General features: G+C 43.2%; 1 protein-coding gene across 2 annotated transcripts; it reads left to right on the forward strand.

The window, feature by feature from the left end:
• The first annotated feature begins 219 nt into the window (after positions 1 to 219).
• TMED7 (transmembrane p24 trafficking protein 7) lies at positions 220 to 21,183 on the forward strand. Of its 2 annotated transcripts, none has more exons than XM_073677082.1 (4): positions 220 to 373; positions 7,999 to 8,212; positions 17,033 to 17,278; positions 18,990 to 21,183. In XM_073677082.1, the coding sequence occupies exons 2-4, from the start codon at positions 8,042 to 8,044 to the stop codon at positions 19,224 to 19,226; spliced, it is 654 nt and encodes a 217-aa protein (XP_073533183.1). In that variant the 5' UTR covers positions 220 to 373; positions 7,999 to 8,041; the 3' UTR covers positions 19,227 to 21,183. The 2 variants fall into 2 exon arrangements, with proteins under 2 accessions (XP_073533183.1, XP_073533190.1); XM_073677089.1 differs by lacking the exon at positions 220 to 373 and adding an exon at positions 7,603 to 7,668.
• Positions 21,184 to 22,292: the final 1,109 nt, after the last annotated feature.

Consider the following 22,292-nt stretch of genomic DNA (forward strand, 5'->3'; position numbering starts at 1 on the left):
AGACTATTTCGCCCAGAACCCACGAAACCCTGGAGCCGGACCTGGATGTATATAACTCTGGCCCCGGACCCGGTTTATATTTTACAAGCCAAAAAATACTCCACTAAAATAGTTCCGGACGGCTGTGTACGGCGACCACCCGTCATCTGTGCTCCCTCCCGCCCAGAGCACTGCAGGCACAATGGCCGCCGCCATGGAGGCCGGCCGCTCCCGCCTCCTCACTCCCTGACCTACACGTAGACATTGCGCGGTTGTTTCCGGGGCAGCAGTCACCGGTTTCCGCTTTGTAGGCTCCTTCGTCCCGATCCTCCTCCTCCGCATCTGCCACGCTTACAGGAGCTGCTTGTCCCCCTACATCCGGGACACGGCCGGGGTGAGTGAGAGCTGGAGGTCGGCGCTGGGACCTCCCAGGGGGGCACCGTGCAGGGCCGGGAGCGGCGGCGGCGGAGGAGGCCTGGAGCTCCGGGGCAGGTGCCGGCTGTGTGCACAGATTACTGCGGTTATGTGGGGACTCGTACAGGAGGCACAAGGGGTAAACGGTCCCCTCTACTGGGCGGCCCCGAGCAAGCTATTGTTCCCTGTTCCCAGCCCATTGCTGGGCGCCGGCTGTATGTTATTAGCAGGCATGCGGCAGCAGCCCGTCATTGTTGTCGTTATTGCTCCATGGCTTATGCCAGCCTCTATCATGGTGCCCTCAGCCCTGTGTGCAGCGCTGCCATCCATCCGCTGATTGTAGGGGCTCTGGCAGATGGGTGTGACATCTCCGGCCTAATGACCACATCTGTATGGACTACTTCCCAGGAGGGGGGACGCCAGTGCCGCCCTCAGGATGTGTGCGGAGCGCGGTCACCATGTGATGGTGGCTGTATTGTGCACAGGGCCGGGCCCTATAGTTGCCCGGAGCCATGGCACACCCTCTGCACCAACGTGTACAGACGGTGGCTCCTTGGATTCAATGCGGAATGATGGACGGGCCTGCTCTTACACGTGTGTATGGGTGTCCGCTGAGTGTGACTAGGCCCTTACACTGCTAATATAGTGCCCTTTGTAACATCGGTCAGGGGTGTATGTTGAGACGTCCATAGGATGCCACCATATAGACTCATAGAATCATAGAATGGTAGAGTTGGAAGGGTCCTCCTGGGTCATCTGGTCCAACCCCCTGCTCAAAGCAGGATTCACTAGATCATCTCAGACAGATGTCTGTCCAGCCTCTGTTTGAAGACGTCCATTGAAGGGGAACTCACCACCTCTCGTGGCAGCCTGTTCCACTCATTAATCACCCTAACTGTCAAAAAGTTTTTTCTAATATCTAATCTGTGTCTCCTCCCATTTAGTTTCATCCCATTGCTTCTAGTCTTTCCTTGTGCAAATGAGAATAAAGATGATCCTTCTACAATGTGACAGCCCTTGACATATTTGTAGACAGCTATTAAGTCTCCTCTCAGTCTTCTTTTTTGCAAGCTAAACATTCCCAAATCCTGCAACCGTTCCTCATAGGACATGGTTTGCAGACCAGTCACCATTCTGGTCGCTCTTCTCTGAACTTGCTGCAGTTTGTCGATGTCTTTTTTAAAATGTGGTGCCCAAAACTGTACACAGTATTCCAGATGAGGTCTGACCAAAGAGGAGTAAAGACCGATAATGACTTCACGTGATCTAGACTGTATGCTTCTGTTAATACATCCCAGAATTGTATTTGCCTTTTTTGCTGCTGCATCACACTGTTGACTCATGTTCAGTCTATGATCTATTAGTATACCTAAGTCTTTTTCACATGTACTGTTGCTTAGCTCTATTCCTCCCATTCTGTATATGCTTTTTTCATTTTTATTGCCCAGATGTAGTACTTTGCATTTTTCCCTGTTAAAAACCATTCTGTTGGTTGCTGCCCACTGCTCCAGTTTATTTAGGTCTTTTTGAATCCTCTCTCTCTCTCTCTTCTCTAGTATTAGCTATCCCTCCTAGCTTTGTGTCATCAGCAAATTTAATCAGTTTACCCTCAATTCCTTCATCTAAATCATTGATAAAGATGTTGAACAATACAGGTCCCAGGACGGAGCCCTGTGGTACCCCACTTGAGACATTCATCCAGCTGGATGTGAAGCCATTTACAACCACCCTTTGAGTCCGATCACTAAGCCAGTTATGAATCCACCTAACAGTTGCCTGGTCCATTGCATACTTGGTCATTTTTTCAATAAGGATGATGTGAGATACTTTGTCAAATGCTTTGCTGAAGTCAAGATATACTATATCTACAGCATTTCCCTGATCCACCCAGTCAGTGATTCTGTCATAGAAGGAAATTAAGTTAGTCTGACATGACTTGTTAGTTACAAACCCATGCTGACTCTGGTTAATCACTTCATTCTTATCCATGTACTTACATACATGTTGTTTAATAATTTGTTCAAAGATCTTTCCTGGTATAGAAGTCAGACTCACCGGCCTATAGTTCCCTGGGTCCACCTTCTTCCCCTTTTTGAAGATAGGAACAACATTTGCTCTTCTCCAGTCTTCTGGGACTTCTCCTGTTCTCCAAGAATTTTCAAAGATTATGGAGAGTGGTTCTAAAATTTCTTCTACAATCTCCTTCAGTACTCTGGGGTGTAATTCATCTGGACCTGGAGACTTGAACTCATTTATGTTAGCTAAATATTCCCTCACAATCTTTCTGTTTACTGATAACTTGGATTCCTCTATTCCTTTAAAAGGACAGTGAAGATCAGTTGATGTTACATTTTCTTTCTGAGAGAAAACAGATGCAAAATAGGAATTAAAAAGTTCGGCCTTCTCAACATCCTCTCTTACCATTTCTCCATTTTCATCCTGTAAAAATCCTATAGCATCTTTGACTTTTCTTTTACTTTTGACATACCCCCAAAATCCTTTTTTATTGCTTTTGACATCTCTTGCAAGCCTTAATTCATTGTCAGCTTTAGCTAACCTGATACGTGCCCTGCAGGATCTGCAGACTGCATTATAATCTTCTTTAGATATGCCTCCCTCTTTCCATTTAATAAACATTTCTTTCTTTCTTTTTAGCATGTGTTTAAGTTCTGTGTTCATCCATCCTGGTTTCCTTAAATGCTTCCCATTCTTCCTACTTTTTGGGATTGTTAACGATTGTGCTTTGATAATCTCATTTTTAAAAATTTCCCATCCTTCCTGGACATTTTTGTCCTTAAGGACATCCAGCCATTGGATCCCTCCTATTCTCTTTCTGAGTCTCTTAAAATCTGCCTTTCTAAAATCTAACCTTGAAGTTTGAGTCTTCACATGTCTTCCTCCTCTAGTTATCCAAAATTCTATAATAGCATGATCGCTGCCTCCTAGGGTCCCAGCCACCTTTACCTCCTCAACCATTTCCTCCCTGTTTATAAGGATTAGATCCAAAGTAGCAGATCCCCTTGTTTTCTCCCCTACCTTTTGGAAGATAAAGTTGTCAGCAAGAGAGGATAAGAATTTGCTTGACCTGTTAGTTTTACTTGAGAGAGATTCCCAACAAATGTCTGGATAGTTGAAATCTCCCATGACCACTACGTCATATTTTTTGGAGAACTTGGTCATTTGATACATAAAGAGTTCATCCATATCTTCAGCTTGCCCAGGTGGCCTGTAGTAAATGCCTACAATGGTGTCCTTTCCGTTGTTCTCTCCTTGTATTCTTACCCAAACAGTTTCCACAGAACTCCCAGTCTCTGAAGCTTCAATCTCTGTGCAGATATACGCTTTTCTAAAATACAATGCAACACCTCCTCCTCGTTTATCAAGTCTGTTTCTTGCAAATAAGTTGTATCCTTTTAGCCTTTTATTCCAATCATGTGTATCGTCCCACCAAGTTTCAGTGATTCCAATGACATCATATTCCTTTTCCTGCATTAGTAGTTCCAATTCTCCTTGTTTGTTGCCCATGCTTTGTGCATTTGTATAAAAACATTTTAGTTTGTGATTGGTTTCTCTTCCTCCCATATTTTTATTATTTAGATTTTTTTGTCTTTGTTCTTCTTTTCCACTTCCAGTAGCAGAGATCTCAATAGTATTTGTCAGCTGTATGGCTTTTTCTGGCCTTTTGCTTCCCTTCCCACATTGTTCTAGTTTAAAGCTCTTCTGATGAGTGTAGCAAGGCGACTTCCAAATACATGTTTTCCAGTCTTCGTAAGGTGCACCCCATCTCTAGCAAGTAGTCCATCGTATAGGTAATTCATTCCGTGATCCAGAAATCCAAATCCTTGTTGACGGCACCATCGACGTAGCCAGTTGTTCACCTGTAGAATCTTATTCCACCTCATTGTTCCATGGCCATCCACTGGGAGGATGGATGAGAAGACCACCTGCGCTCCCAATTCTTTCACTTTCTTGCCTAAGTCTTCAAAGTCACTGCAGATGGTTTCCAGGTCCTTTCTTGCGGTGTCATTTGTCCCCACATGTATTAGCAGGAATGGGTAGTGATCTGTAGGTCTGAAGAGTCTTGATATCCTGTCAGACACATCTTTAATTTTTGCTCCTGGAAGACAGCACATTTCTCTTGAGGTTATGTCTGGTCTGCAGATAGCGGCCTCTGTTCCTCTTAACAGGGAATCCCCCATGACCACCACTCTCCGTTTTTTCTTCACAACATTCTTCTTTCTCCATCCAGGAGGATTCTGAGGGCTTACAAGGTTATTCATTGCTGGCAAAGTCTTATCTTGCTGTATTTCTTCATGGTTCTCCTGTGTGAGAGCCTGGTACTGGTTCCTGAGCAGTATGGGTGCTGACTGCCTCTCGATCCTCCTGCTTCTGTGGGTCACATGCTTCCATTCCTCTGTTTCGTCATAGTGGGATCTGTCACCTATAGGCTCCCATACAACGTACTTTGCCTCCATATAGACCAGTGTGCCAGACTACTACAGTATGCCGTACAGCAGGAGGAGAGTATACTGACAAAGAGCAACCAAAGGGGCACTGGGTCTCTTTCTAGTGAAGCGTGGCCTGCACCCCAGAGCTGGCCCCACGTATGGTGCCTGGACAGTGTGGCTGCGCAGGACACTTCTACATTAGACAATTTGCTGCGTTAACTGGCGATGAGCTAATTGTTGATCGGCCATGGTGTAATAACCTGCTCACACAGGACGACCGCGCTTACAATGGGCCCTGATCTTTGGATTGAACGATCAGTAATGTGCAGCTGAGAGCGATGATTATCAAGCAAGCGGAAAGATTTCACCCAATAAGTGTTTTGTAGGTTGGCATGTGATTGGCAGCCTGTTTACACTGCATGATTATCAGGAAATAAGGACGCTTGTTCCCAGTATTCATGCAGAGTTAATGCCCCTTAGTGAATTGTCACTTTACTGAATGACTTGTGCGGAACGGCCATCTAACCAGGCTGCCTGCAAACACGAGGTTTATCATCCCCAATGATCTTCAGTGGGATTGTTAAGGCCCCTTCACACTAAGCGACGCTACAGCGATCCCGACAACGATACGACCTGTCAGGGATCGTTGCAGCGTCGCTATGTGGTCGCTGGTGAGATGTCAAACAGTCAGATCTTCCCAACGACGCAGCAACGATGCAGCGACCTGTATAACGATGCACACCTATGTGTTTCTGTGTCTGAGTCGTCAACAAGGTCGTTGGTAAGGTGTCAAACACACCGATGCATGCTACCCAGCGAGGCCTCAACGATCAAAGAAATGTCCAGACCTTTCCGACACGACCAGCGATCTCACAGCAGGGGCCTGGTCGCTGCTAAGTGTCAAACGTAGCGAGATCGCTACTGAGGTCGCTGTTGCGTCACAAAACTTGTGACTCAGCAGCGATCTCGCTAGCGATCTCACTTAGTGTGACAGGCGCTTTAGTTTAAGACCCCTGTACACCTTCTCGCTTCGCTCGTCTAGGTTGAAGGCGTTTTAAATGAGTAGAGTAGAGTTAGCTGCTGCCAGAGACTTCGGACGATGAAACTCAACATTCCCAAGTTAGGAAGCCCCAATACACAGAAGTCCTCTGCTGTTCCCAAAATCTACCGGTTTGGAGGACTTCTCTGCAGGGCTTTGATTCTGTCAGTACTAAGCATGGGAATCTTACCCAAATAAAACTTTTGGGAAACATTTTCCTGATATGTGTTGAAAAGATTAAATCCCATAGGTGGTCCTAATTATACAATTCCTGCAAAGAACATTTGGCTGTACCCTAAAGGGGGTGTCCTTGCTTGGGACAAAACTCTGCAGTCAGTGTATGATTGCCCTATATTGCCTATGTGGGCGGTCAGGTGACCGCATATGTGATTTGCTGTCACATGCCAACTAGACATGTTCGGCTTCTCAATAGAAGAGAAGCCGTATAAGGCCGGGGTCCCGCTAGCGAATCACATCCGATGCGATATGCTGATGACATTCGGCTCCCGCTCTGCTGCGAGCAGGAGCTGAATGTCTGTGCTGCGATCCTCTCGCACAGCGAGGATCGCAGCACAGCTGCGGAGGGGATGGAGAAAGTAATTTCTCTATCTCCTCTGTTGCTGGCATCGGCAGGAATCGCTCTGCACTCTGGTAATATCCGAGTCCAGAGCGATGTTTCACATGCACTCATAGATTATATGGGTGCGTGCGATCCGATTCCAGCATGCAATCTCAGCATGCTGCGTTTTTTTTCCTGCCCGATCGCAATCCGATCGGTGCTAGAAAAAAGGACACAACTGAGCACAGAAACATAGGATTAAACTGGTCCGAATGCAATCCGATTCGGAGCGGCCCTAAGAGTGCTTTCACAGTGCGCTTAGGCACCCGTTCAGTGGTTCACGTCGGGGCTTACGTCCGAATCCCATTTTGCATAAGTTTCGGGCGTATATGACAACGTCAGGGTGTCTGCCTCTAGGAAGCGTACACGCCCGAAAATGATGCACAGCAGAGCACACCTTCGCACTGTCGGCACCATTATAGTCTATGGCCCAGTCGGCGCATATGTCTGAATCCCGTATTGCTGCAGGTTCGGATATAAGCCCCGACAGGACCACTGAAAGGATGCCTAAACGCAATGTGAAAGCAACCTAAGACTAGTCTACGTGACGCTAATATACAAATCGCATAAATGTGATCACGTGACCATTCGCTTGCATCAGCAATACTGGAGAATCGTGAGGACATGTGCAGAACGCTGCTACAACTTTTATCCCAACCCCTGGACAACCCATTTAAAGGGACTCTGTCAGCAGAGAATGACTGTTCAAACTAAGTCCTGCCGCTCGGTCCTTCACAGCAGGGTCAATCATTTATATACACCTCCCCACCTGCTTGTTTTCCTCCTCAATCTCCACTCCCCTCTTCTATAAGTGACAGTTCTGTCCTCATAGAGCCAGAGAAGGGAGGAGATGGAAATCAAGCAGCGGGGAAGGTGTAGATAAATGATTGTCCCCGTCGTGGTGCACAGAGTGCTTGTATTTGGAATGAACATATGCACATTAGACTACAGTCGTCCGATGTCGTTAGGATAGTCAGTCTGATGTGTATGGGGGCATCCTGACTCACTCCAGACAGATTATATTGGGGGCTATAAGGATCAGGTGGTTTGAATTTTTATGCCCAACTTTTTTTTTTTCTTTCAGTAGCTAAGACATTTGTAGCTGCTTTCTCCTCTCTCCCCATTGAAAGCACATGAACGCTTGGCTGTGCTGAACATTGATGTGAATGGTGAGTCGGAGGAGATAACTGACAGCCTAGAGCTCATTCTGCCGTCCTCTGTCGTGTGTATGGCTGACTTTAGGCTGTAATTCGATGGCCACCATACTGTTTATCCTGACTTCTAATAAAAAGCATACTTGGCACCCGGTGTAATACAGGGGTGGTGCCAGAGTGCCATCAGGGGACACTGCGCTCTGGGCCTGGAGCTCATGACGATACACAGTAGTGTATTAGTAACGCCTACCTTTCTACCTGGATCCATTAGATTGGATTTCACACTCCTCACAATACTACGCTTTAATATATCTTTTTTGTTTTCTCATTTCCTGGCTCCTGTAGGTGGTGATTGTCTCTGTGGATTGTGGCCAGTAATAACGTGAAGATGCTGCAGCGTCTGGTAAAGGACTCCAGGGTCGGCTCCTTGCTGTCTCTATTCCTGCTTATTCTGGGTTCTGCCACTGCCTCCGAAATTACCTTTGAACTCCCCGATAACGCCAAGCAGTGCTTCTATGAAGACATCATCCAGGGCACCAAGTGCACGCTCGAATTCCAGGTACATTTCACTCTCCGTACAGAGTGTAAATTGTAATAAACCAGATGTTTGTATTTTATGCGGTTCCCTCATATTCTGCCATTGAATCAACTGAGGACGTCTTAAACCTACCTAGCTTTTCCAAAACATTGGCATTTTATAGCATACGTTTAGTATTGCAATATACAGAATATTCAATAAGTCTCATAGACATGACCCCCTTCCACCAATTCAGATTGTCCACTTAACTGCTGAAATTAACTATTAAATGTCCCCTGTGGCGGGAAGCTTTTTTTTCCTCATTAATTGGTTATCTAGTTCATCTGACTTCTGCATTGGTAGGAGAGCGGCACTACTGGCATGGCGTCCGTCATGTCTTGTATGTAGGTGTCTAGCTGGTATCCTGTACGTGGCCTAATACTTGCAGGGGGCCAACAAATGCTACATCAGTATTGTCATTTACCTCTCAATAGGGAGGTGACAGGGGCGGGATAACCTCTTTTGACTGCGGGGTGTAGTGCAGAGGCCCATTGGCTGTGTTTAGCACTGCACGGAGTCCAGAGTAGTGTGGTGTATGGGCTCATGAGCAAGATCAACTGTTTATATAGCCATGTAGGTGAAAAGATATACAGTGGCTTGCGAAAGTATTTACCCCCCCCCCCCCTTGGCTATTTTGTTACATACAGCCTGTGTTTTAAATATTTTTGTAATCCGATTTGTGTGTGATGCATCGGCACTAAATAGTCTTAATTTGGTGACGTGAAAAAATATAGGTATAAATTAAATTTATGGGGTCAAATAACTAAAAATTGGTATGTGCATATGTATTCACCCATTTTGCTATGAAGCCCCTAAAAATTATCTTCATTAGTCACATGCTTAGATTTCACACCAGTGGACTTCCTTTCACAAAGTGTCACATGGTCTGTCAGTATATACACTTTACCTTTTCTGAAAGTTCGCAGAGGCTGCAACATCATTAAGCAAGAGGCACCACTAACCAAACACCATGAAGACCAAGGAGTTCTGGGACAAAGTTGTTAAGTACAAGTCAGGGTTGGGTTAGAAAAAAATATCCCAATCTCTGATGATCCCCCAAGCACCATCAAATGGAAAGAACATGGTACCACAACAAACCTTCTAAGAGAGAGCCGACCAAGGAGGGCATAAATCAGCGAAGCAGCACATAGACCAAAGATGACCCTGAAGGAGCTACAGATTTCCCAAGTAGAGTCAGAGAAAATGGAGGATGCGCACTACTAATATAAGAGAGGGAACCATATAAGAGACAAAGAAAAGCATAAAGATGTGCACACCTGGTATAACAGTAAGTAACACAAAAAGTTTATTGAGCAGAAGGACAATGGAGGCTCTTCCCTGACAAAGCCATCGGCTGACGGCGATATGCGTGGGGCTTCTCTCCATCTCTATACCTTTGCAGCTTCCTCTTCGTGGTCGCCTTATATACCACAGCAGGTTGGATCCTTATATCCCTTCTCTGGTATTTTCCAGTACAACCTCTGGGAGTGAAGCCTACAAGCTTTATCCATTCATGAGTCTTTTGCTTGGTACCATTATTAGATTCAGGATATTTCCTTGATTTGGTACATACAGAGAATTCATGATTTATTGGTCAGTAGTTTTCTCTGGGGGATCCGGGAATACCTGACACGTTACATGTGACGTGTACTTCTACTTGATCCACGACTGTGATCTTATGATCATATTGACCATATCTGGGACAACCATGTCACATTGTTACCAGGCGCCTGGCTTTTTCATGTTTGTTTAATTGTTTTGTGATGGCCATCATTGTTTATGATCATTATCATATTGTCCTGTACTGATATTGCCTATGGTGCTAAGAGACCATTCATACTGTAGCTATACATTTTTCTTTTGAGTGTCTTGGTCCCATATTTAGGTTGCTGCTTACATTGATATATTTATATTTCATTACCCAGGGATGTATTATACCATTTGTTGGTTTTTTAAGTGTTTTTAACTCCATTGTCCTTGTGCTCAATAAACTTTTTATATTACTTACTGTTATACCAGGTGTGCACATCTTTATGCGGTGCTTTTCTTTGTCTCTTATAGAGAACCCAGTCTCTACTTGGGAAATCTGTCCATGGGACCACAGTAAGCCGCACACTCCATAGAGGTGGCCTTTATGGAAGAGTGGTCAGAAAAATGCCTTTACTTACACAAAAAAATTCTTAGGCTCGTTTTGAGTTTGCCAAGACACATGTGGGATACTCCCCAAATGTATGGAGGAAGGTGCTGTGGTCAGGTGAGACCAAAATTGAACTTTTTGGCCACCAAGGTAAACGCTATGTCTGGCGCCAAACTAACACAGCTCCTCACCCCAATAACACCATCCCCACAGTGAAACATGGTGGCAGTATCGTGCTGTGGGGTTGTTTTCCAACAGCAGGGACAGGGTAAATGGTCCGAGTCGAGGGGAAGATGGATGGTGTGAAATACAGGGATAATCTTGAGCAAAACCTATTTCAGTGTGTCAGTGATTTGAGACTGGGATGGAGGTTCACTTTCCAACAAAACAATGAACCTAGGCAATACTGCTAAAGCAACACTCGAGTGGTTTAAGGGGAAAAGTGTAAATATTTTGGAGTGGCCTAGTCAAAGCCCAGACCTTAATCCAATTGAGAATGTGTGGTCAGACTTGAAGATTGCTGTTCACCAGAGCAAACCATCTAGAAGGAGCTGGAGCAGCTTTGCCTTGAGGAATGGGCAAAAATCCCAGTGGCAAGATGTGGAAAGTTCATAGAGACTTATCCAAAGCAACTCGCAGCTGCAATTGCCGCAAAGGAGGCTCTACAAAGTACTGACTTTAGGGGGTGAATAGTTATACACACACACTGAAGGTTTCAGTTATTTTGTCCTATTTGTTGTTTGCTTCACAATGAAAAGAAAACCACACTTTCACAGTTGTAGGCATGTTCTTTACATGAACTGATGCAAACCCTCAAAAAAACAGTGAAATTCGAAGTTGTGAGGTAGCAAAACATGAAAAAATGCCAAGGGGGTGACTACTTTTGCAAGCCACTATATATTGGTACATTTTTTATATCTATCTATTGCCTGAATCAAGTGAAATCCTTAATGTAAGCAATATGCAAATGAGGCATTGTGTGCTTTGCTACATCCAGAGCGCTTAACAAAAATTTTGTCTGTAGAGTTTTTTTCCATCCTTAGTGCCTCTCTTTCTATAAGAATGTGTCTGTGACCTCAGCGCCAGCCAGGTAATCTAGCGGTACCAATGCGTTTATCTTTTACTGACCATCATGCACATATAAACAGTTCAGGAGGCGTTGATTTTGATGAGATTCCCATTTAAAGTGACCTTTCCTTGGCACCATATCTCCATTAGGCGCTGGTTGATATCATTTACATACTTTACTCTGTGTATTTCGTTGAGGGTTACATTTTTAACAGTGCTCAGTGGAGTGCATTAATGCGGTAGTCTCAGCCAGTGTCTGACAGCAGGCTACATCTATTTCTCAGTAATTATGTCTATATATAGTTTAGTTTATGTGCCTAAGGCCACAGCCCCACTATCAGTATTCGGTCAGTATTTTTTCTCCGGAGTAGGAGCCAAAACCAGGAGTGGGTGATAAATACAGAATTGGTGACTTGTTTCTATTATACCTTTTCTCTGATTGTTCCTCATCTGGTTTTAGCTCCCACTCCTGAGAAAAAATACTGACCGAATACTGATGGTGGGGCCGTGGCCTACGAATCACTAAAAAATTGTAAAAAAATAAACCTTCAGCGCAACATTGTGACAAGCTGCTTATGAGGTTTTTATATAAGAGAATTTGGCAGGAATGTGCAGGAGACTGCCATTAGCCTTCTTTTTACTACTGTTGTTTCTCTGAATTTTGGGCCGTATGGGGAAGGGTGGGGGGTGTACTGGAGTTAGACGCTCCTGATTCATGACACACATGCCACTTCATGATTCAGGCGCATCTGACAAGCTGCGTACACCTCTGTTTGCCTCACCACAATTCTTACTCCAGTCCCTGCTGGAGTAAGATTGTGCTGTAGCGAACACTGTCACTCATCATGAATTAATTAAGGCCTGTTGCTCTGCCCATCTTGTTGGCACTGGGGAAAACTGCCGTGAGAATGCCAAAATCCTCAAAATTTTGGTGCAACTCAGACTTGTGCAAAATTTTGCGACTTTTAAAAGCTATTGCACCAGAATTCTGCCGTGAAAGCTTTGATGCATCAAGGCCTTTGTATGTAAGTCCTCCTATTGTTGCTGTACCCACTACTTTATAATAGTGGGTACATATGTTTTTACCTTGGTTTTGAGGTTCAGCTTTAAATGCATAATTGTAAAGTTTACTTTTAGCTAATGATACGTTAGAATTGGTACGAATTATAGTTTTTTTTCGTGTGATCCTATTGGCTTTTGCTGTGTGCTGTTCAGTTGATGAGCTGGCGTCTTGGTGCTCCTGGCAGTGATTTGTTTGTCTTCAGTGTGAAGCTGATCCCTCGGACTTGTCTCCGTATTCTAATCTGAATCCCCTTAGTCACACAATCATTGTACAGGAGCGATTCATGTGCTACTTTACCCGTACTAAATTGCTGTAACTTCTAAAATAACCAGTCGACAGGACTGAAATTTGGAGAGAACATGCATCAGAAGTGAGCGTGCAATGAACCTCAAAGATGAGAAACATTCTCGCACCAAGTGGGCTCCATTTCACTCCTGTCGAATCCCTTCTTCATTTGTTAACAATGTACAGATACAGTTTGGAGGAGCGTGTTTTCATTATGAAAACTTTTTGGAAAACTGAGTCCTTAAAGAGGTGCCAAAGGGAATTTCTAAGTTTGAAGGTCGAAATCCGCCGTCACAGCGTGTATTCTGTCATTGGTGAATAAGCTGGAACGTACAGGAACATTACTGGATAGGCATGATGGAGGACGTCTGAAAATGTCTAAGGAAACAATTCAAGATGTGGAACGGCGCTTGCAGGCCTTATTGGATGCCAGCTGTGGACACTTTCAACACCTGCTTTAAAATATCAGTTTCTCTATGTATAGTCCAAATTTCAGAACTATAGATCATCTCTTTTAGGGTATGTGCACACGATACAGAAATGAAGCAGAAAATTTCTGCATCATTTCTGCATCTCCCTGGCAGAAAAAACGCATGCAGATTGTGCATGCGTTTTTCCTGCAGAATACATGCGGATCCACATGCAGATTCACATGCGTTTCCGCATGCAGATTGACAAGCGCTTTCCAGGCGATGTTAGCATCACCTGGAAAGTGCTTGATAACTAGGTCACACTATATAAATCCATGCAAACAGCATGGATTTATACAGTGTGAACCGAGAGAGTGTATATACTTACCTCCGATGGCCCGCGCTGTCCTGCTCAACCTGTTCTCCCTCGCCGGCAACTTTGAATTGAAAGACCTGCCGACGTCAGCGTCACGTGACCCGTCACATGACTCTGACGTCACCGCAGGTCCTACAACTCACTGCAAGTGCCGGGAACCAAGCGGGAGCGCTGCGCGGGCCGACAGATGGTAAGAATACATTTATTTTTTATTTTATTCTTCTTTTACAGCTTTTTTAATGGTACCTGGGTGTGGATGAGACTCTCCTCTCCTCCACACCCGGGTACCATCCGCACATTAGAACGCACCAATTACGCAAGTACAAATGCTGTCTTGCGGAATTGGCGCGTTCTAATGCAAGTCAATGGCGGCGAAATCGCCGCGTTTCCGCAAAATTAATTGACATGCTGCGGATTTTTGACCGCAGCGTTAACGCTGCGGAAAAATCCGCATCATGGGCACAGCACATGCGGATTTCCATTGGGGAACATTGCTTCCCTTCTACCATGCGTTTTTCATGCGTTTCCGCGGCGTTTACGCAACTGCAAAAACGCCGCGGAAACGCATGAAATACGCATCGTGTGAACACAGCCTTAGAAGTTAGAGCAATTATTCCATAGTGAGTGAATTGCCCTGTATTTGCCAATGTTAACACATCAAAATAAGGCTCCATTCATACATATGTATGCCACCTCCTAGTGCAGTCTGTTTTTATTCTTTGACAGCACACTGACTTATAGGGCTCTATTGAATTATACACACATCAGTTTAAAAAAAAAAAAAGGGTCCGTCTGTGATCCAGAAGACTCACAACATGTCCTATTCTCATCCTTTGTGTAGATCAGACTCTGCCATTAAAATCTATTGGGATCTGTGAGATCAGGATGAAACTAGGAAGACCAACTTTGGACGTCAGATACATTGAGTCATTGGATAAAAAAGTTCTGACAGTCAAAATCGGTAAGGGTCTGAAGACCAGACATCTTCACCCCACCACCCCTATAATCAGCTGTTATCGACTGGATACAAATGATGCGCTGGACAGAACTTTGCAATTCCTTACATTGTTTAGCAGCCACTGACGAGTACTACAGTTTTTCTTTTTGCAAAGGTTTTTTCATCTAATCACTGATCTCCTATTGATGACCTATCTGACTGGTCAATAAAGCACATTTCCAGGTTTTTGTTTTGTTTTTTTTTTGCTTTCTTATTGCAGCGCTGGTGTGGTCCTTCTAATCTAAGGTCCCTACCTGGCCTATAATGTCTTCTATTTACCCACCGCCATCTTCATCTTTATCACCGCAACTCCCGTCAGTCTCCAGCAGTTTGTGACCTGCCGGATAGCTCCATTGTTTGCTGGATGTCACTTTTTCAATGCAAGTCTATGGGATACTCATTCTGGTTCTCATAGACTTCTATTGAGAGCTTGTGACGGTTACTGCTGACTTCTGGCCAGTCAGAGGTTACAGTTAGAAGATGGTGCCACGGGATCAAATCAGCGCTGATAGAAGGTGAAGATGGCGGCGGGTAAGTATAAGACTACGGGTAGGGACCTTTTTAGATTAGAAGCACCACTCCAATGCTGGAAAAACAAAGTGGTGCTTTAATTGTTGCATCTCATACAACAGTTTGGAAACTTACACAACCCCTGTGCTACAGTTTTTACTCATGACCTGTATTTGGTGGGTCCACTTCTGTTGTCAATTGCAGGGCTGTGGCGTCAATAAGCCAAACCACCAACTCCTCAATTTCTCTGACTCCAACTCCACAGCCCGGCCTCACTACTGAGCGTGTACATAAAGTGCAGCACAGATTCATCTCCACTAAAAGCCAAGATCCTTAGATCAGGAACAGAACAGACATTTATAGGACATTTCATAACTTTCCCAAATTCTTATGAAAACCTTTACAGCACATCCTGCATTGTACTAATGAACCCAATTTATTATATATTTTAGGAGTCTGAGTCGGTCCATTTTATTCCGACTCCACAGCACTCTTTTTATTTTTTTTTAATTGACAGCACTCTTTATAGTTGGATGTGTTTGGGTGATATTACTAAAAGACTTCTTGCCATCTGCTGCCTAGCCACAATCTTATCACACCTTTCAGTGACCATCCCAATTTGTCAACAAATAAGAAATATTAGTTCTTGCATGTTTTCAAATCCCTTATGGGAAACATTAGGGCCCTGATTCATTAAGACTGGCTTTTCATATGCCAATCTTAATGAGGGGTTTGCTGGAATAAAATGCTCCAATTCATTAAGAGATGTGCACCTTTCCAAAAATGTTACTCCAATCAGGAACTGGAGTAACGTTTCAGGCCTAAGAAACACTGCCACTTTCCTTGAATTTGACAGGCGAGCGTAGTCACTGCCCGTTCCACCCTAGCTTTTCTACAGCTTCGCCCATTTCGGCATAGCTGCTTGAAATTGGCGACTAAATGCTAAAAGTTGCTAAATTTTTGCGCACCTCTGTATTGTGTTAAAAATTTTGCAACTATTCAGTGTTTTATGCCAGTTTCCTGGCAGACAAGCTGATGTATCAGCCTCTTCATGTCTCCCATTTTGGTCTTATAAATCATGGTGTCACATTTTCATGCAATGGTCTTTCTGTAGTTCAAGACTATATTTCCTTCTTGCATTGAATGTAGCACAGTGCCGGGGACTCCACACACATGGCTCTGCCTTATGTATGAGGCTGAAGATACTCACGAGATATGTAGCATGGCAGCCACAGTCCAGAAGAATACAGGAGTCACTGGCTTGCATCTGGCCCCTCTCCACGTGTAGCTTCGTCGGGGCGAAACGCGCGTTGGGGTACTGGGCAGTGTGGTTCAGCACTATGGCACATGGTCTGTATTGATTTTTTTAACTAAAAAGGCTACCTATTGTGATTAAGAGGTATTGATGTAGTTATTGTAAGCCTGACTATGTTGGTAACATTGCATTGAAAATACCTTTACTGTGGCACTGATCTGTTCTACAGATATTGTATGTAACATTTTTTACTTGTAGTTCCTAATATATGCTGGATCTATATTTAATCTTCTGTATATTGGCTTGTAGTTACATGCTATACTAATTTGTATGCCTTTATATATTTGCCATTGTACTATTTAGTAAAATACCTGTGCCAGTTGTTTAGTCATACAACCACACTCCACTCAGTTTTCTACAGATGTTTTTTTTCGGGGGGGGGGGGGGTGTTGTAATAAAGATTTAATAATTTCTGAGATAATTTGATCTATATATCCTAATTTTTGTACTACTTTTTAAAAGAGGTTGTCCAGGTAATGGACAACCCCTTTCAGTCTTAATGATCATTCAATTTGGAAAACCTGTTGCTTCTATAATTCACAATGTGTGTTTTTTTAACCATATTGAAAAATTGTCTGCCCCAATAAGAACATGGCATTCCTTGCTTCCAATGTGTGCTCTGACATTGTCCTCTTCTACAGGTCATCACCGGTGGCCATTATGATGTGGATTGCCGGCTTGAAGACTCAGATGGGATTGTGCTGTACAAGGAGATGAAGAAACAATACGACAGCTTCACCTTCACAGCCTCTCGCAATGGAACGTACAAGTTCTGCTTCAGCAATGAGTTCTCGACTTTCACACACAAGACTGTCTACTTTGACTTCCAAGTTGGCGAAGACCCTCCTCTCTTCCCCAGTGAGAACCGGGCCACTGCCCTGACCCAGGTCAGAAGCTTTTTTATTTTATCTGCTTTTGTATTAATCAGTGAAGCTGCCGCTCAAATGAGTTAAGTGCAGTAATATTTTTGATATTGCAGACATTTGCATAGATGCCCAGGAGACATTGATATTAGGCCAGGGACATATCACTTCTGAGATCGCGATACAACATATTTACTTCTGATAGCACTTGGGGGATCGGCCCAGAACACCTTTGTCCAGGCTGCTTTTCGTTTTTACTTTTTGAGGATTTTTTTGTCCTCTTATTCCAAGGACCATAATATTTTTTTTTTTTACAGCTACACAGCCCTATGAGGACTTGTGTCAGTATGAAGTGTAGTTTTCAGTTACATTATTTTACCATATAATATACTGAAAAACAGGGGAAAAATATCAAGCGGGGAGAAAAGGTGAGAATATGTAATTCTGGCATTTTTTTTTTTTTTTTTTCAAATTTTTCTTTGATCCCATTAATTTTATGATAAAAATGACCTGACAAAATGTTTCTCCAGGTCACTGCAATTACAGCAATACCACATTTATAAGCTTATTTTTATTTGACTCACTTATAGCCCCATTAATTCCACAGTGCTTTACAGACATTATCTTCACTGTCCCCATTGGGGCTCACAATCTACTTTCCTATCAGTATGTCTTTGTAGTGTAAGAGGAAACCGGAGAACCTTGAGGAAACCCAGGCAAACACGGGAAGAACATACAAACTCCTTACAGATGTTGTCCTTGGTGGGATTTGAACGCAGGACCCCGGCGCTGCAAGGCTGCAGTACTAACCACTGAGCCACCGTGCCGCCCCACATAATTCTTGCTTAAAGCACCACTTCAATGTTTTACTTTTTGTTTTTCTTTCAGCTCTGAAGTGCTGCTACTAATCTATGGTCCCTGCCCGTAGTCTTATACTCACCCTCCGGCATCTTCACCTTTTATCAGCACCACTCTGGTGCTGCAACAGCGTCTTGTGACTGCAACTTATGACTGGCCAGAAGCCAGAAGTAACAGTCACAAGCTCTCAATGCAAATCTATGAGAGTCAGAACGAGGCTCCCATAGACTTGCATTGAAAAGTGACCTCCGGCTCTCTCCAGCAAACACTGGATTAATCCGGCAGGTCACAAATTGCCGGAAACTAACGGCAGTGGCGGCTGTATTAGGTGAAAACGGCGACAGGTGAGTATGAGACTATGGGCAGAAAAGAAGCACCACTCCAGCAGTTTTGTTTTTTTTTTTGTTTTGTTTTGGGGTTTTTTCAGCACAAGTGCTTTGATTTTTTTTTTAAGAAAGTCTCCGGAAAGCGATGGTATTCTGCGCATACAGAGCACGCTAGCTTTTGACCTGCCGCTACTTATAGTTGTTTAAGGGCCCTAATATAACAAGGACTCTTGCCCTCATTTGGCTGGACATCAAGGTGGCATCCCTATGGACCACATTGTCGGTCAGTGAGATCAGTTGGTTACATTGTTGGCATCTGATGTTCAGTGAATGTGGTAGAGCACTGTAACTTTCATCATAAATGCAAATCAGTGTGAACAGAGCCTCACATGACAACCTTCAATGGGGTCTCCATGTAATGAATGCATAGAACATTTGTAATTTCTCTAATATTGTAGCGCAGTTTCTCTTGGAAATGTAAAATATATTTGCATTTTCTAATATTTTGTTTTTTCTTTTTTTTTTTTTTTTATTTCTTCTATATTGTGCAGATGGAATCCGCTTGTGTTTCAATCCACGAAGCTCTGAAGTCAGTCATCGATTACCAGACACACTTCCGCTTGCGAGAGGCGCAGGGCCGCAGCAGGGCAGAGGATCTGAACACCCGTGTAGCCTATTGGTCCATAGGGGAGGCAATTATACTCCTAGTTGTTAGCATTGGACAAGTGTTTCTCCTTAAAAGCTTCTTTTCCGATAAAAGAATAACCACAACGCGCATTGGATCATAACCCAAAATTATTCGGATAGTTTTCTTTCTTTACACACTGTTGTCCCAACTGCAAATTATTTTTGTTTCCTTTTCCTGATATTGGTAAGGAAAAGACTGTATATATTGCTAAAGCTAGGTTTTACCTTTTAAACTCCACTATAGCCATCCCCTGGAAAAAAAAAAGGAATAAAAAATAATGGCGTTAAGACATAACTTTATTTTTAACTGTCTGGATGTTTTTGTTTTTATTTTTCCAAAGGGGATTTTGATCTTTACTGTTAATTAGTGATGAGCGCAATTGCTCGTTACACGAGTTTGCTTAGGGTGTTCATGTATGCAGCGGGTATCACGGGTGCTTGACATGTTCGAGTCCCGCGGCCTCATGTTTCACGGCTGTAAAACAGCCACAAAACATGCGGGGATTGCCTGACAAACATGGACAATGCCTACATGTCTTGTGGCTGTCTAACAGCCGCAAAAGACGCAGCCACGGGGACTCGAACATGTCAAGCACCTACACTAATGTTAATATATTTCCCTCTGAAGGATGATTTGTCCACTTGATTTTCTTTCAAAGCAAAAGTCTTTTTATGATTAGTTCCACGAGTGCCCCTTCAGAGGTGTCCAGTGCGCAACCTAAGAAAGAGCCTCCAAGCATCGGCTACTTGATACGACGTGTACATATGTAGTTGCACACTAAGCATTAGTTTAGCTCTTGAGGTCTAGGTATGGGGGCATAATTCTGCATACTTTTACAGTTGGTGTATAGTCACACACTTTTGGGGGTTTTGCCTTTTTTTGCAGCTGTATAAAATGTGTGTTCCATTTAAATATAAGTTGTTCATTTTCATACCTTTTTAATTGAAACTTGCCGTAAACTAGGCCTGTTTCACATGAGTATGGACCACGATGTCAGTACCAGGACTCCTAGTCCACACTCAACAGCCTCATATATGCCGGTGAGTATGTTGCGTTTTGATCAAGGGTCCCGTGACCAGTCCAGACATCATGGCCCATACTCAGACTATGAATATCAGATGTGTTATACTGGCCTATGACTGAACGTGTGTATAAAGGACAGCACCCTCTTCAGTGTTGGTCAATATGCCAGTGCGCTTGAGTGATTTTACAGAAAAGTGCTTTTTTTTTTTAATGGCAGGCAGCCCCTGCACCCATGCACGAGGCAGATGAGCGCATGGAGTTTTAAGCTTTTCCAGTCACGTACGCAATTGGCAAATAGGACTAGTCCAACAATACGTATGTTCGTGTGAACCCGGCCCAAACCTTACCTATAGATCTGGATCAGGATGACCGTAAAGGGGTTATGTTTGGATATGACGTAATTATTTTCGATATGTAAAATTTGCTCCTCTTGTTGTAAATATTCATATTTGCCCCTCTTCCAAATTCTCATTTATTAATATTAACACTAGAGTCGCGGTGTTAATATATTTATGGGATTTGTTCATTGTAGTATCAGACATAACCACTATGGTTAACAGACGGGTTTTGTTTTTTATACTTTCGGGTTAACAATATTAGTTTTGCCTCTACGCCAGGTCGCTTTGCGCCCCATAAATTCAGCTGTTACCTAAATGTTCTCTCTGAAGCACAGATGGGCCTAGTTCACATCTTTTTCGGCTGTTTGGTGCCTTCATACATGGAAATGTTAATTCTAGGGAAGAATATCTCTCCAATACACCTTCTGATGGGAAATGGAGCCAGAGGCACGTGTAGGTATAGTAAGGTCCCATAGCTGTCTATCTGCTGTATTACAACTCCATAAAACTCCAAAATTGTATAAAGGACTAGTAAGGTCATGAACATGAGCTCTTACACATGAAATAAGTTTTGTGTTGATATTTTGGCAACATTTTTTCATTGTTCATCCAAATAAAGACTGGAAGTTATGTCTTTTTTTTCCTATTTAGGAAAAATATTTTTATGAAATGGTAAATTGACAGCATAATACAAAATGTCGCCATAAGTTTGCTTTGGATTAGAATTGTAGCAGGATGGAGGAAGCATTCCAAACAGGACAATTGGAGGTTTTGTGTTAATGGAATATGTAAACATAATTTTATCTTATTTAATTAGTCATGAAGAGGAAAGAATATCATTACTTAGCTGTGGGATGCTGCAGCTCGAGGCTTGGAATAAGAGGGGACATGCTCTGTATTGGCTGGTGTAACCAGACATCTGAGGGAATAAATAAAATAAGTTATAAAAATAATACAATCTTGCCTTGTGGTATTTTATTGATGTCTGTTGACTATCTAGTTTTTTTCTAGCACAACACACAGACCCATAGGAGATCATGGGTCTATAGATACATCAGTGAAAAACAGATCCATGTGCGAAATCCGTCAGACTCCGAGCATGTCCTATTCTGTTCTGCGTTTGTGGATCGGAATCGGCTATGTAAGTCTATGGGGATCCGTGAAACATGAATGCAAACAGGAAGGATCATGGATCTGTTGATTAGTCATAAACTTGAATAAAAACATGACATTTTAGGAGTCTTTTGATTGGGGGAAAAAAACAGATGTAATGCTGATGACACATGAGAGAGAAAAAAGGGTCTGTTTCTTACGGACAGGAAATTTCCCATGGATGAGAACAGGACAGGCTTTGAGTCTCACTGACCGGAGACATGTATCCAGTTATAAAACTGATGTGTATAGCTGAATGAGCTTTAATGGGCCCGTGTAGTGTCCGATTTGTGGATGATAGGCTAAGATTAGTATTGGATACATGGTAATGTGACTGAACCCTCAAACATCTGTATTTGTATCTGTAAATATAAAATATTGAGGGAAATAAATGCCATGATTGTACATTTTTTGCAGTGATCTTATTGTTTCATACAATGAAGTTTGTAAGAAATAACAATACATAAGAGTATTAAAGGGAGCTTGCCAGCAGGTTATTGCTACGTAATCTGAGAACAGAATGATGTAGGGGCTTAGAGCCCGATTCCAGCAGTATGTCACCTAATAAGGTGTTTCAATAAAATCAGTGTTTTATCAGAAGGAGATTATCACTACAGGACTGGATGTATTGTGTATCCTTGTCAACTGCTCTG

Source organism: Phyllobates terribilis, unplaced genomic scaffold (assembly GCF_046119375.1).
Source record: "Phyllobates terribilis strain yellow unplaced genomic scaffold, ASM4611937v1 Scaffold_1__5_contigs__length_1240528914, whole genome shotgun sequence".
Taxonomy (NCBI): Eukaryota; Metazoa; Chordata; class Amphibia; order Anura; family Dendrobatidae; genus Phyllobates; species Phyllobates terribilis.

Bases quoted from the DNA above. Each gene is read 5' to 3' on its own strand.
- TMED7 (XM_073677082.1), top strand. From the start codon at position 8,042: ATGCTGCAGCGTCTGGTAAAGGACTCCAGGGTCGGCTCCTTGCTGTCT. The intron at 8,213-17,032 runs GTACATTTCACT...CCTCTTCTACAG, and splicing joins AGTGCACGCTCGAATTCCAG to GTCATCACCGGTGGCCATTA. The intron at 17,279-18,989 runs GTCAGAAGCTTT...TATATTGTGCAG, and splicing joins GGGCCACTGCCCTGACCCAG to ATGGAATCCGCTTGTGTTTC.